This window comes from Varroa jacobsoni, unplaced genomic scaffold (genome assembly GCF_002532875.2).
Source record: "Varroa jacobsoni isolate VJ856 unplaced genomic scaffold, vjacob_1.0 scaffold_385, whole genome shotgun sequence".
Classification (NCBI taxonomy): Eukaryota; Metazoa; Arthropoda; class Arachnida; order Mesostigmata; family Varroidae; genus Varroa; species Varroa jacobsoni.
This window is the reverse complement of record NW_019213287.1, coordinates 25506-41727: the sequence shown is the minus strand read 5'-3', so window position 1 is coordinate 41727 and position 16222 is coordinate 25506. Positions and strand designations below refer to the sequence as shown.

General features: G+C 39.1%; 1 protein-coding gene across 9 annotated transcripts in view; it reads left to right on the top strand.

Annotated features, from left to right (window-relative positions):
• The window catches only part of LOC111259921 (RNA-binding protein 47), a 50679-nt gene that overhangs the window by 16816 nt on the left and 17641 nt on the right, over nt 1-16222 (top strand). For 2 of the 9 annotated variants that reach the window (XR_015310793.1, XR_015310791.1), the window contains exons 12-19: nt 100-162; nt 472-595; nt 889-1008; nt 1221-1307; nt 1875-1955; nt 10735-10941; nt 12295-12500; nt 15899-16016. Coding sequence is in view for 3 of the 9 variants with exons in the window: in XM_022832309.2 (XP_022688044.1) it covers nt 100-162; nt 472-595; nt 889-1008; nt 1221-1307; nt 1875-1955; nt 2356-2526 (646 nt within the window). In the remaining 6 variants the exon portion in view is untranslated. Of the gene's footprint in view, nt 1-99; nt 163-471; nt 596-888; nt 1009-1220; nt 1308-1874; nt 1956-2355; nt 5483-10734; nt 10942-12294; nt 12501-14681; nt 14776-15898; nt 16017-16222 lie in introns of those variants that run through there. The other 7 variants (XR_015310792.1, XR_015310790.1, XM_022832309.2 and 4 more) reach the window with 5 other exon arrangements.

The following is a 16222-nucleotide window of genomic DNA, read 5'->3' as shown; positions in this document are numbered from 1 at the left end:
GAGTGAATTAATCATCACAAGTCAGAACTAGAAAAGTGAGAAACGACAGAATCAATTGTAAAGACAATAGATATACATAGATTCGATTGCAAGTTTCAGGTACCATGGCCAACCTCATAGGACGCTAGGCCGTAAAGGCAAGTCGCACGCGTTGCTTCCGAGGTTTGTAGATATGCCAACCACATTGGCGTAGTGGTCAATGTTGTCCATGTATACTTTGTGCCGTGTATTATACTTTCAAAGAGAAGTTTCGACAACCGCTAGTCCGTTTGGATAACTGGCATTGAAAATTGTGGCATAAAAAAAGTGACATTGGATGTTCTCGTAACGTTTATCACGAAAACGCTTTCATTTAAAACCTTACGTCAGTCATTTTAACTCATATATGTATTTCAATAAACTAAGTCCAGCACGCCGAAGGATTAGGTCAGCCTTATTAACGCAAGTAGGATTTTCTGTTCCACCTTCAAGACAAAAAATACGTCATCCAGTAGCAGACCAGCCGATGGCATACCCTGGGCAGGCCCTTTTACCGGCTTCACCAACGTACGTTCTGCCAGCGCCGATCGCGTCAAAACCTGATCATATGAAAGAGGTAATCGGGCAGGAAGCTTTGTCCTAACAGTATAGCATTGTCGATGCCATCATCAATTGCTAGGTTCATAGAATCGATTGCTGGTTTAATTACGACTGTATACTATAATATGTAGGAATTTTATAGGATCGGATCACTATCAATATACTGCGATATTCGATAGAGGCATCACATACGTGTTCGTGACTGTAAGAACATCTACGAGTAAATGAATAAATTATATAGTTATTATTAAGATTTTCATGGCAATTAGCTAGTTGTACGAGAATCCATCAACTTTGTACGTGCGACAGGTAGATGCTTTGGCCCTTCAATTATTCGGCTGCACGCCGAAGTACGAAACGTTAACGTGTCCCATGGAAGACGGACGTAAACAATATTATCCTTGTGTAATCCTTGCTGGACAAAGAGAGGTATCTATACCTAACAAATATATATTCTACTACCAATGGATAAAATCTAATTAATCGTTATGTATATATATTTTTCTTTGCCGTCTGAACTAAGCATCTAGGACTTTGTGCGAATACTGACTTCTCTTGCAATGTCTCTTTCTAATAAGGTTGATGACAATCGTCTGGCTATAAATTTCTTTATTGATCATTCTCACTGTAATTATCACCAGGTGGTAAACGTCGTGTACGGTGATCGTGAGTCAGCCTTGGATGCCGCGGCCGCGCATTGCCTTGCCAGATTACAAGCGACATTTCAGGTAAAATGTATAGCAGTTTTGCTTCTGCTGCTTAACAGGGGCAAAACGTAACATTGCAATTATAAAATGTTGACCTTTTTCTTTTGTATCGAAAATTAGTATAGGTATCAAAATGCAGATGGTTCAGGTGGCGAGTTGGACTATCCAAAAGGCGTAACCAATACAAATCGAACACTTCAGTGTTCGATTTGTATTGGTTACACGAACGAATCGTAAAATAAAACAGTATATGACCCATTTAATATGAAAGATTTTGTGCAAGTAGACTTAAGTTCACTTTGGCTAAGATCGAGGAAACTAGGTTTGCTATAAAAATGGCTAATCAACTAAATTAACTTTTTCAAGTTGAATCTCGCCCTTGCTGTTTCTACAATGACAGTCTATTTTAGAAGTGACTAACTATTTTTTAATGTAACAACATATTGGCCCCGGTGAAACGTAACGTGACAGCTGAATTTGAAAAGCTTTCCCTAGTTTTAGGAATATTAGCTATTTCGCTGATCGCATCCCTAAATCGCGGGTACTAAATTCGATAGGCTTAAACATGTCCATTCCATTTATCCACAGGTATCCAACATGACCCGAGTATCACTTGCTGCTCGTCCTCTTGATGGCCTCGCTCTAACTGGTGTCCAAGCTTCCTTACAGGTCAGCTTACTTGAATTTCTTTTTTCTATTTATGATCACCTTTTCTGCGGCCCACTTAGGAGAACCAGCACCTTATGAACCTTATACGTATCGCTGTGGACACAAAAAAATGTCTCAACAAAAAAGAGTATGGTAATGATTAAAAAATGTTTTTCCTTTTGTACGTCCACCAAACTTTGAGAATTCCTACGCATTGGCATCACTACAGGGGGCCTCGGATACGACTATAGCGGTAACTCTATGAGAAAGTCAGTGCAGAGACCAAAATGCGTTGTCTGCATGCTCATGCAAGCCAAGCATAAATAAGACTATTACTATTCTAGCCAAAAATATACTTCCATACGCTCGTATTTCACAAACAAACTATAGCATCAAGCTAAAAATTATACTTACTTGTCAGGCTATTCATCTCAATGACGGTGCCATTCATACTCCAATGATGGGTTTTGTTCCGCCCGACCACGTGCCCGTCCGTCTTGCGCAACTCCAGGCGATTCCCAGGTTTTTTTCGGGCATGCCGTGTCCTATCATAGGTGGACCTAGCTATCATCATTATAATACGATGGGCTAGAAGATGCTGCCGACCAGAACATTCAAGCCGATCAGGAAAGCGAACCGTAAAACCTGCAGCCAAGCTCAATTATTGGGGTGGTTTAGGCCGGCTGGGAAGTTATGATGAGTTTACCATCAATGCAGATCTTATATGAGGTATAGTAACACGCATTCAGTGTCGTTATTGCTCGCAAAAGGCTTCACTTCAATGAAATCCCAAACTGAAGACCAGAGTAGTACTTAAAATTGCTAAATAGTATTGTGTGATGTGAAGATGAGCTTGCACAAACGTATGGGTCCACATCCTGAACATAAATGATAGGTGACGCTCTAAGTCTCAGATGTCTATCGTATTAGGTATCTATGAAGTACGATTATATATATACAGAACGGCTAACATATTTTTTAGCTGGTAGGAAAAATAGAATATCTTCAAATTGATAAGCGCCATCATGCAGATATGTGTACCATATCGACCACATCTGACATGTATTTGTTTGTATAATAGTTATCTTAAACGGTATGTCTCGTGAGGCTGCTGCCTACAAAATTCTAAATATCGATGCTACAAAACTTACCAAAAACTTCAACAACAATGTATTACGTCTTATCGTTGTACGATTGTGGGATTTCGGTTTTTGTCGAACGCTCACCTCTCCATACACGTGCTATATCGATAGAAGATACACAGAATAGTTTCGAAAAGGATAAGATACCTATTATTGATCATTTGTTAATTATTCAGTCATTTTCGCATACTATGGATTGGGTAGGCATCTACCTGAAAGCAGAAAACTGCCGTACAGTTCTGTGACTTTATTATGGTAGACTACGGTGAACATTGCTAATGGTTAGTGAGAGTATTACACGAAAGAAAAAGCTATCCATCACGTTACAAAATACGCTTAGGTTTAAAATGGCCTAATTGATCAGTCTCGCAGCCTAACCCCTATACTCCACATTTTGAGTGTAGAGTTATAGAAGAAATTCAGCTGTCCTAGTAACCGTTACTTTAGAAGCGCCTACTTTTCATTTAGTCGACGAATCACATCGGAAATCATCTCTGGACCAAGAATTATAGTCATCTAACAATCGGTAAATATTTCAAGTGTTTGTATTTGTTTGTACCATTGATTTGTGTCGAGGTTCATATGGAGATGTGGGGAGTCCGGGAACGTTTCCAGCTGAAATTTCAACCCTCTGTAAATACTGAGTAAAAGTTAACGACGTTAAAAAAATGCTGAATTTTCTTCTATTATACAAATAGCAGGAGTGTTCAAATTCACCTCTCCCATGTCAATGATGTAGTATGATAGTTAGCACGAAGTTTCGTATTTGTTAACAATAACGTCGATAGACTTAGGCCTATGTGACCGCTCGGTCAATTATTTCGCTCCTGCCTAATGGCTACAGAAAAAAAAAGTATTGAGATGGTTTCGGGCAGATCTGCTTGGTCCCCAGCCTAGAAACTATGCGATATTCTTCTAAGTAAGGTCATCACTAAATGTTTGCCTATAAGCCTTCTAGCTATTCATGACGCTTAATCTTGAATGAGCTTCGGTGATCTACAACCATCTAATCAAATGTCTTAAACCCACCGTAATCTAAAGTTTTTACTAGTATTTTACAATATATAGACTTTCTTTCAATGAATACACGTTCACCTAAGGTAAAATAGTGTTTTTTTTTAACCACACTTGAACTAAATAAGGTATAATTATTTGATCAATAAAAGAACTTTTATGATGATAAAAGTTCTTAAACTATTAGATAATAGTTTGGTTAGCAAGATACAGATTGGGAGTATCAAAAATCATTTATAGAACACTCTTACCTCAACGATGCCCAGCTTCGTACATAATCTGTTATTCTGGTTTTGGCGTGACGGTAAAACAATTTGAATTTCTCTTGTCCGTATCAATGGCAATCTAGTGTCACATGTAGCCTCTACTAATGTATGGTATGATAATAGATATTTAGGAACTACTATATACAGTAGAGCCATGCAATGATAGGCAGGCCCGTCAGTGATATGATATAATGAAAAATGTCTTCACATATCATTTTCTCACTTTGACATTGCTTATTAGCTTATGTTCTGTACGCCATTGTATGCTGTTACCATCACAGACGGCTCTTAATCAGCGAGAGAAAACTCTAATGCTACTATTGTTATTGTTATCATTAGTGCTATCATTAGAAAGACGTAAAATGAAGATAAATAAAATAAGCTTAACGAAATACATACGATTCACTGAGCACTGGCGTCTAGAATGCTTGAAAAGAAGATGGACTTTTTCACACTGGCAGCTAAACCTTCTCCGTGCATATGTATGTGACTGCGTGCATGTTCAAAAAGGCTAATGTAAACGATCGTCAGCAAATTATCAATGATTAAACAATGCTCATAGAAACAGTACGTAGAAGGCTCGTCAACAGCTACGGATTCCTCAAAAGAGTCCTTTCGACACCACAGTTTACCTAACAACAATCAATTGAAGGAAAGTCGGGATGGGCAAAAGATCGGGGTTTAGGTAAAAAAAATTGCGTAATTTTCTTTGTTCGCTGAATAGCTCCAGTACATGTGTCTTAGCAAAAAACTTTTTTTTTTTAAGTTTCACTTGGAACAAAAATCTAGACTTAGAATAATCTAGATCCAAATAAAGATTCGAATCACATACATATACATCCACACGTACATACACATACAATTAACTGTTGCGCGGCGGATAATCGAAAACAATGAACCTTTTTTATGAAATTTTTATACAAATCATACTTTATCTATAGTGGAAATATAAGATGAACCGTCAAAAATGTTTGTTGTTTATAAAGGTATTTAGAAAACGAAAATTAGCCCATGAAAGCTATTTAAAGAATATAAGTTTTCCCTATTTTGTACGATTTCCTTTTAATAAACGAAACAAAAAACAACAACCATATGTACAGAATAAAGGATTCGAGAAGCATGAAAAGGATCGTGTTTTTTTTGTTATATCTCTGTTTAGGCAGCGACACCCGCCATTGGGATTAATCTATAGTAATTTTCCGCTCATTAAAAAATCTCGAAGATAAAAAAGCTGTTGAGCGGGCATAATAGCGTTCATAGCCTATATGATTGATGCTCAATCTGGATTAAAATCTTGCTGGAACTTCGGATAAAATTGCACTGATTCTGGAGTAAGCACGACTACTGTTTTACTTAGACTAGTACCAAATTGTCCAAAAATTCTTTCCAATTAAATCTAGCAAATTTTCATGGAGAAAAATACCTCCATTCGACATCGTGCAACATGCAGGATTTTTCAGAAATTGCGCACCGAACTACCTTGCAGATAGATTTGCCGGCCACCACTGATAAGTACGATCAGGCTCCGCTTATGATGCTACGCATATTCGTCCAGTGCCAGACACATTACTTGAGTTGGGCAGCTGTTATGCAATCAATAGGTGTGGCAGGCCCATCAGATTATATCGATGGTGAAGAAACCCAAGCGTCAGACAGTCTGTTTACTGTGAGTTGTTCGCTTTCGTGATGATGGAGTGATAGCCTGTTTGTCTCTTAAACCTAAGGACATGTTCGAAGTCGGGCCTAGGTACACCTAATTTCGTGCTAGAAGCCAGCCGTCTAACGCAATGCTTAATGGCTGCACCAGGAGTGGGACATTTTCTTCTGCTTCTTGAACCCCTTTTTACTCCAGAATATGTCTATAATGATAAAAAAATGAAGACATTTCCTCGATGTATGCTTGCTTCCCAAGAGATCGCATCCCGAGCTATGATAGTGGACAACCGCAACAGCAGCTGCCCCGAAATCTGGGTTACAGGCGGGGTGGCGCCACAGAGGTTCCTTATAAATATAAATATACTTTCGTTTATCAGAAGCTGCAGCGTGGTCGATTTCTATTTGGGTTCGACGGCGACTTTGCTGATTAGTGATAATGGCACCCACCATGCGATATCACAGGAATTTACCATTACTACTGACGCTATAGTGCCGATGTATTGATGCAAACACTAACGGAAATGGCGGCGATTGGAAATTGTAAAAACACGGTAGACACAGTGTAACAGCGCAAACGGCACTTTCCCGCATCTACCTAGTGTAATTATAGGGTTTATCACTATTAGGTCTATTCAATGCTGATGAAAATGTCTTGTCAATTTAAGGGGATCAAGGTTTAGTTAGGTGTTAAACACGTATTACGTGTTTCGCTCAGCTTCTACAAGAGTTGGTACTCTTTCTCCAAATTTGCAGAGTCCGAGCAGCAAAACTAATTATCCAATTCAATATACGTTGACAAGTAGCAAAGTGTAGTGCCGTTAAGTTTCTAGGCGAAATATATAATAGCAGCGGAGCATACAAAAGTTACGGATTCGATTTGTCCTCATTCTGAGTACGTACAGGCTATTTCACGTTTCTAAAAACCGTCGTTTAAAGGGTCTTAGGACCCATCTCTTTCTCAAAACTCAAAAAAAAAGAGTCCTACTTCTATAGATGTACATATCTACAATATAAGCGATCTAATTAGTTTAACAGTATGTATTAGGAATTTTAACTAAAGCCTTAAGTTGCAACAATTCTGGAGTCTTTCAAATTGTCAGAACTACTAACGCAGTAAGAATAAAACAAATGTCGGACATAAGAGAAAATTTTAAATACTCTTTTAAATAATGTTAATTTCTGTCAAATATAAAAATAGCCATTCAAAAACTATATTTATATATAAATAGAAACTCTTTTCGTCAATAAAATATAGTTCAAAAGGTCTGTGAGCATTCTGCCTATAGGTCATCATTCACATCCCATTAGGCGAGAAGCCCAGCTTAAGTGCTACACCAACATTAAACAATTGAACTCGAAGATATGAAGCTTAATTTTTTCTGTGGAGTTTCTGGTGTATTGTAGCTCGTAAGTTCTGCAGCCCAACATCCCCCAGTGTCGCCAAAAAGTTTTTTAGTGCGCCTTGACTAGCATTTTGTTCTTCACCCGGCTTTTTTGTTTAGATACTACAGCTTATTCAACGATGCTATTGAATAGACACTAGCAAAACACAAGGTGAAAAGCACCGTTGATTTCTGATGCTTTCTGTGTCGATGGACGCGGTCTGCTATGACTGTGCCCGGTGCAACGATAGTTGGAAGGAACAATAGCAATGGGAATACGCAGAAGCGATTGCTTTTTGTCACTTGTGGACATTTATCTCACTTTGAATCAACAAAGCAATGAATCTATCTGGGGAGCTGGACAATATAGCGCAAACTACTTCAGCCCCCAATACGAATAGCAACAATAACGCAAATTAACTGAAAGTTCAGCAGCTGATAGTAAACTAATTAATCGACTTGCTATGGCCTTTCCACTTTTAGCAGGCGAAATTTATTTATGTTGACGCCCATGGAATAACACGATTCGTGCAATAAAATCAGACATCAGAACACGATCTGGCCATTGAACTCACCTAAGTTAATAACAGGCAGGTTATGCTTAAGCTGGGTCGTTATTCACGCTTGGCAATGTTTCTACCTCGAAGGGAAATCATTTGTGGCGTTGTGTGACCACATTGAGGACTTGGACAAATAGTCCCGTTAGCTATTTTTTTTTGGGGGCTGATTCTCGTCTTGGGGGGTCAACGCAACTTCGTACTCGGAAATCTCTTTGGACGAATTACGACGAAAGCTGCGGGGTGCGCAAACAGGAAGGTCATAGTTAGGCTGTAAAGTTCATAGGGGGCGGGGGGCAATGTTAAATTACGCTACGCTGTTCAGATCTAGTTAAGTGATCCCTATTATCTAGGCGAAAAGGCAGTGTCGTTCACAGAAAGTCAGGGCTTGTCTGGAGCTGAGTGAAAATAACAAAGATAATATATTTTTACCCAATTTTCGTCAATTAGACACAGCGGCAATCGTAACAAAACCCAGCTCACACAAGTATATGCTGTAGTAGGCTAATCTACGTGTTGCGTTAATCCTTTCGTACCGTATTTAGGCACAAACTTAAATAGAGTATCAAAAGCAAACGGCTAATCGTCAATTTAACCAGCGACTTTTATGTTCGGTGACTTTGTCAGTAACTTCTACTGCGAGCGTATCGTAGAAGGAAGTCGAGCCTGAAACTGTATGACATAGCATAACATTCGAAAAAGGGGCTTCAACTTCCAATGAACTTTTTACCTAAAACTACAGTCCATTTTAAACGGATGTATTAGAGATTTTATTTTAAACCATGAAGCAACATATGTTTCTTGATAGCTATCTTCAAAAAAATCTTTCACAGCCCAGACTGTCGGGCATTTTTTCCACGATAGATCTCGGTACCGCTGTGACCTTTTCAGGGGATTGAGTTTGAAACGATGAATAATCAAGCGCAAGAAGTCATCAAGCGGGTGAACGGATACTGCACCCATCATTTGTCCCATTTTCCGGGTTTTCAGCAGAGACTCAAACTGCGTTTGCGCGCAGATTCGGACCAAAATATCTGTTTCTTTGGTTAATCTGTAAACACCCCTGGTACCTTATCGTACTGAGCGCTTTCAACATCCACGAAGCTCTACTGAATCATATTTAAAATATACGCAGTTCAGCAAATAGGATAAATGATATCAGGTCGACGATGTGTGAACTTGTTAAAATAAGTGTTAGAATAGAACCATTCTCGGAGGGCTGCATGAGAACAGTTCGGTGTTTTACAAAGAGACAGCTATAAACTTCAAGGCAAAGCCATTGTCGTTAAATGCTGTCGTTACGATCCGGCCAAAATGACGTTATCGCTCTTTATCTTTCTCTACTGAAGATGAACGACATACATCGCCCGACTGTGGGTTCCATTCCCCAGCGGATAATAGCTTCAGAAGCTAGTTAAATTAAGCGCCTCGTATTTTCGACAATAGGACAAGTTGTATCGGACCGTTTCTGGCTTCCCGAACAAGTATTGGGGTGGCAGTGCTATAGTGCCCGCAGATGAAGAGTTAGCAATGCATGTAAATCCGCTAAACGGGAGTAGCAATTATATGCACCACACTGAACTTCACGATCGTCACATCACGAGCCTCAGGGCCAAAGGTAGGACTAAAACCGGTTTTGTGGCAACGGTACCAGCAAGATTTCTGGAACAGTCACGGGACAAGCGTACTGACGACGAATGACTGTCCACAGTATATCGGTCTGGTTCAACAAGTTAATTGCACCGGGAAAATTCTTCGGGATAATTGATATATTCGCCTTAAACAACACAATACTCAAGCGGGCAGTTAATATCATTAGGAACGTAGCAGCTAGATTAGTGACGATTTGAGGGTTCCATGAGAGCGTGCGGTGGTAACGTGCTTGCTCATTAAGCTTACACATAGCTAAATAGCTAGGCGCAGAACGCTGCTTGTTTTGTGCGCAGAGGACGAGGCGACTTCAAGACAAGCCTCTGAAGTAATGCCTAGCTAGGGCAGTATCATCAGAGTCGAAATATTTCGAGCAACGATTCAGAACCAATCAAGCAGTGTTTGGTAAGCGATCCGACGCACTTAATTGCAGGTCGGACATTGAGCAGTCAGACTTGTTCTAACTAATTCAGCTCAGCGTAAAAAGGCTAGCAGGATCGAACTAACTGCTTGCATTGATTTCTATATATACATACTTTCCGAAATCTTTCTAGATTAATTTATGGAGCTATTTTTTGAAAAATCATAATTGTACTTTTTCTCTATAACATTTCGTTCTTATGTATTTTCGAAGTGTTATATTAATAACAATGTTTCTTTGAAATGAAAAAAAAAAACGTATGCCACGCATTGCATAGAGCACGCATTGTTCACATATGTAGAACGTGGTGCTCGACAGAGCTTTTATGCTAAGACACAGAGTTGTATTCATAAAGAAACATGGTAACACAACATGTTCATTAAACCCATTCAGCACACATACATTTCCCACTCGACAAACAATCATCTGAGGTCGTCTAAAGTGTTTATGGTTATTTTGAAGCTTACCATGATAGTTATCATACGCTAGTCAATGTCAACTTCGATGTTGTCTATTAATTTTTTAAGTTATTGGATCATGAAAACGGACGTAACCGAATTCCTTCAGTGTAATTTTATGATCAGAGTGTGGCATCAGCGACCTGTATTTGCAAATCTAGCACACGTGGGATATTGTACACATGAGTAACACGAATGTCATTTCTAGACCGTTTGACTGATATCTTTATGCTTAACAAATTCTATCCATTTAGGCATCCTTGTACACGACTCCTCTATCCAGGAGTTATAGTGTGGGAGTGGCGGTCAACACTTTGTCTCGAGCTGGTAGAAAAGTGCACTAAAAGAAAAACAAAGAACCGTACTATCCACTATCATTTTTTGTTGTCCACAAGCGTCGGGTGATAAAGGTGAGAAACGTCGATACGCCGTAGAAATTTCATCGGACGCTTCACTCAAAGGTTAGAAACGTGTACTTATTTTTTTCTAATTAATCATACATATACATATATTAGACACACGACCTTTAAGAGAAAAAAATATATAGATCTTCATAAGAAAGATCGCCAATTTAAAAAGATCATGCAGCTGTGTACAGAGTTTTGTGCTAATTTTTAAAATAAAATTGCAGCGGAGACTTGATAGTGCCAATAGTCTTATCCATTATTGATAAAGGCGCAAGATCTGTAAGTGCTTAACGGCTTTTTTGGCCATTTGAAAATTCTATGTTAACGACGGTTTCATTATTTCTTATACAACACAAACATCTACCACATGTATCTTACCTCATATGAACATAGAAAAAAAATCAACAAAAAACACTCGTAAATTGTAGACAGTGGCGACCTTGACCGATGCTCCTGACTCTGGTCTGGATGTCTGTGCTTACGTTTACGTCAAAGGTTTCCATGTTTAGCATTCGTAGCAGGTACAATTATGGGACATTTATTTTTCCTTTGTCAGTTTGTTAATCAGTAATGGTTAAAAACTAACTAGGCCTAACGGCAGCTCAACAGAAATAGCAACCAGTTCTAAGAGTAAGCCAGAAACCCTTAATAAGCAACTGTCGTCTGTAAAACAGCGGTTATGACGAGATGTTGAAAGGCTCTTTTTCCCCGCTATATATAGTGTGAATCCAATTTGTATCAGTTGCATTTACTGTTAACATGTATTAACGATATGCAAACATACAAACGTTCGTTTTATTCTTTAACGACGAATAAGCAATGAATGACCTTACATTTTATAAATTGTTCCTTCATCTCCTTTGACTGCTAGACAAAAAATAATGATCACTGTTTACCAATGCTACTATTCAGGGGACGATGAAAAGCGCCCAGAATCGGGTAAGAAAGTGACATAGTAAATTAGGTAAACATCTACTCTTTGACGGAAATCTTCTGTGTCTTTTCACAATATTTTACAATGTATACGTAGGAGTAAACAAGCGAGGTAAACAGTCAGCTTCGGGGAATTATGTTTTGCGCGATTGATCAAAATCAACTCGTATGCTGTGCTAAACGTATTCGAACCAGTGATATCACTAGCAATCACTTCATATACTTTTTTTTTTTTCTAATTTATCGTTTGTTCTTTCAGGAGTATATATAAGTTCAAGCTATTTTTAGTAAAGATTAATTCTCTTCAAGCACTTTCCCTAGATCAACTCGTTCCACTTTCATTCATTCATTCATTCCTCGCAATAATTAAAATCATTAAGTTATCACAATGGAAAATGTCGGCGAACGATAACTAATATGAAAACGTTTTGACTTGTTGAAAAAGCGCTTCTCAGATACTTTTTTGTATTGCAGAAATGCATTTTGATGGCGAACATTGAATTCAGCACTTCCGCTCATCATATAGATAGTTATCCTCGAATTTAAATTTGGCGCCGAAGATGCTGAATTCTACCCTTCCCTCTCCCCTCCGATAACTGTTGAGGCTGTGCTAAGGAAAGGATAAGTGTATGCGCAAGTTTCTGTCAACTGAATATCAATAACCAGGAAGAATTAATTAGGTGAGTAACTTTTGGTCAGGAACATTAGAATGATTATTATTATTATTATTATAATGAAACCAATCCGAAAAAAGTGATACGTTATGTTACGAATAACATACGAAAGTAATGAAGCAGAGGAAAGATAGTGTTTAGATAGATATCTGCAATCAAAGGGAACGAAGTAACATTTTAATTCTAAATTTGCTTCATAATTTTAGGACAAACGTGTGAGTGTTCTAATCTAGTAGAATTTTCACTCTAAGGTCGTTGACTTCTGCTAAAAATTGAGTACAGATCAGCCTTTGTTTCTTAGTTCTCAACGCTACATTTCCACGAATAGATATCACAGACCACAATGTTACTGAGGTCCAGAGAGCAAGGCATATATACACGTATCCTATGAACGCTAATTTAATTAAAATAAGCTGAAAAAGCGATTCGTTTTTACTGCATGGAAGTGGGATATTAGTTTCGAACTTGTAAGGCCCATTAATGCTTGTTCTGATCTAAGCAGTGATAGTTTACTCTCAGGGGCCGCTTTCATTTCACGTCAGCGTCGTATTTTTAAATCACTGCAGCTCGTGGGCAAGGACTCACTAGGGCTGCTTAGACTTTTAATGAAAATACATGACGCACGAACTATTACTGTAGATATTTATAGACGTTTTCTTGTCCTCTCGAACAGTTCCGAAGCACTCTTCATTACGCAGACAAGTTAAACCAGTGGTTCCTGCCAAAGCTTTAATAGAATGGCGTGAGCCAGTTAAAGTGTGCTGCCAATAGTAGCAGTAGATATTCGGTACTTGCTAAACGTTGGATAATTGGATTATTTAACACCTATATGAAAGCACGATTCTCAGCGCTGAATCGGTGACCGATAAATATCAACTCAGACGCTCGAGCCTCGTGCTAAGATTTTCAAGAGGCTCTGCCGTTTGACTGTGTGCGTGTGGTCAAGGCCTAATAGGACTCTAGGGAGAATTCACCTTCAAATCAAATATAGAAATTTATGCAGCCACCGCGCTATGTAGACACTCATTAGTAGACCCATTCGAACGCTGGTTCTTCAGTGAATCATCTGTTCAGTTACTCTATAGCTCAGAAGATCATAGTATATTAAGATGCTAGCAAAAGCTTAGCGTGACATTCTCCTATCTTCTAATACACGTAATGTACTTCAGTTTCAATAGCCGATTGCTAATTTTGATCTTTAAGCGTTGCAAGTCAGTTCGATAGTCCATAGATAGGTATGTCTGAATTGGGTCTGCAAAAATTGCTTATCGACCCGTATTGGGTACCGCATTGTGTTTGTTTTTTTCGTAAAAGTGTGTTAATTTTTTTTTGTTTCCTGTTTATCCTCAAGGCCACGATCCCATATAGACTTTTATTGTCGAAAGCGATCAATGCCATAAGCGATCTGTGGAAAAATGACTTTTATGAGAGCTACTAGGTGTTTATTGAAGATGTGTAAGGGAGAACTTTCTGCATCATTTGATAACGTAGCAGTTGTACACTAAAATTCGTCTATAACATTTTCTGTTCGAACGAACCTAATGACGATGAATAAACATTCAGGACAAACACTACGACAAATCTATAAGATAGATAGCGCTTCTTAAATTCACTTGCTTAAGTAAGACAAGGCCCTGCCTAATCTGTTATGTACTTAGCACCACTAACCTGATATAAACCTGATACAGTACTGGAACGTTATGTTAGACTACTAGCTTCAATTCTGGAATTAAAAAAAAAAACGTTCCAGGCCTTACGAATACGTCCATCGATTTAATCGTTTCATATATACGTGCCCATATACACAAAATGCTCTGTGACGCTTTTACGATTATATATATATATATACGTATTACGTTTAGAAAACGGTACTGGTACTCTCTTGTCCCTCCACGAGGCACATTGCACCCGCAATGGGAGACGTGTACAGTTATTGTTTCTTTTCCAGATGATAAAGATACACTAAAAAATGCGAAGTTTTAAGACTCACCGTCCCTTCATAAATGGCTGGGTCGGTACTCCACTGTTATGTACATTGAGCTTTTCGAACTTGTACCAACTTAAACGCCGACAAGCGTACATCTCTGAAAAGCAGACATGTTGAACGAATCAAAAGTAAAAGTAATAGTTACTAAGACAAGTCTTCTACTTGTTCTGCTTCCCACTGATCCTTTTTATCAATTATAGCCAAAAACTATCTCTGATTTGTGCTGCTCAACGTATCATGACTAGCTGTCTAGCGGACACAAGTGGACCCACAGCGCTCTACACGTACGAACAGGTAGATACGCAATTCATGAATAGATATACAGACGGAGACGGGAAATGGCAGACAGACAAATACACCGCAAACGAAGGGGCGGATTCTTCCCGCTCCTTGACCTAACAACACGACCCCAATAGACACGAAGGTGTCTGCAACAGACGCCGTGTTTTTTCTGTTTGCTTCTTCATTTTCACCGCTTTTCATTGGGCCCCACGGCCGTTCTTGAGCTACCGTCGCCCTTTGACGCAGCTACTACTGCCAAACGCCACTAACATCATGTGACGCTGCTGATTCGCCTACTGCTGTTACAGGCAGTTGATTCGTATGTGCCGATTCTAGGCTGTATTATAGTACTGCTTGTTTGCCAACTACTTTCTTGTACATAATAGTCGACAGCGGCAACTGAACGAAGACAGCGGCACCGACAGGCCGAGAACAGTATACGGCCTACCATATAGCTAGTCCAGGATACTGACAGTTATAACCGGCATAAACCTACCATAGTCCGATACCGTATAAACTGCCGTACTGCAGAAGAAGATAAAATGCGCGAATTTTGAAGGACGTCTCGTTCGCAGAGGTGGAAAAGAAGATCTTGCGCTTATCTGTCTTGTTTTTGTCTCACTGCAGGGTGATTCTCTGCAAAACAACAATACGTGGTACACGAACCCGTAAAAATTACTGTTGAGCTAATCTACACATATATGCCTGAAAAAGAGATCAAGGATCTAGTGCATCTCGTCAGGTGGCAACCCCACATTTCAACACCGAAGCCCTGTCTGTCCCGTTTAACAACAGGCAACATCCCAATTGTTTTTCTATTTGTCCATCGTTGTATTGCCGCTGTACGGAAAACGGTTAGAAAAAAGGAAAGTTTAATGAACAAACGAGGAATGGGTCGACTAAGTTATTGGCGGTTCGTTTGCCCTTTAACTAATCTACCTCACTTTAGTCACAGAGAAATAAAGGCAGAAGCTGGTGAAAATTTAATAATCGGCTCGGTTCAGACGGTTTCTGCTTCATGGGTCATAGATAAGAATAATGCTGACAGAATAGTGGTTCAGGTAGTGCGTGATCGTGCCCCGTTTATTTCATCTTTGTATTTTGCGGACTAAGTTTCCGTCTTTCCTGATTGCAGGAGAGCTCAGAACAAACCAGATATTCATATACCATGAGATTCGATATGGTCTGGTCGTCGATATCATTTGTACCCGATCTGATTGATGTTGACGGAAAATGATCAATTCCTCATCTTGGTACGCAGCAGTTTAAAGTAGCGAATATGTTCATTATATGTCTTACCTTGCCCATCTTGACTCACCGAGACAACATTTTCTTGCTGGCAAGGATTAGTAATAGATGTATACCGAATACGACCATCTTTCACCAGTTTCTTACATAATATAAAATGATGCAGAGGTACAAAATTCAGACATGTCTTGTCTAACTTATTCGGTAGAAG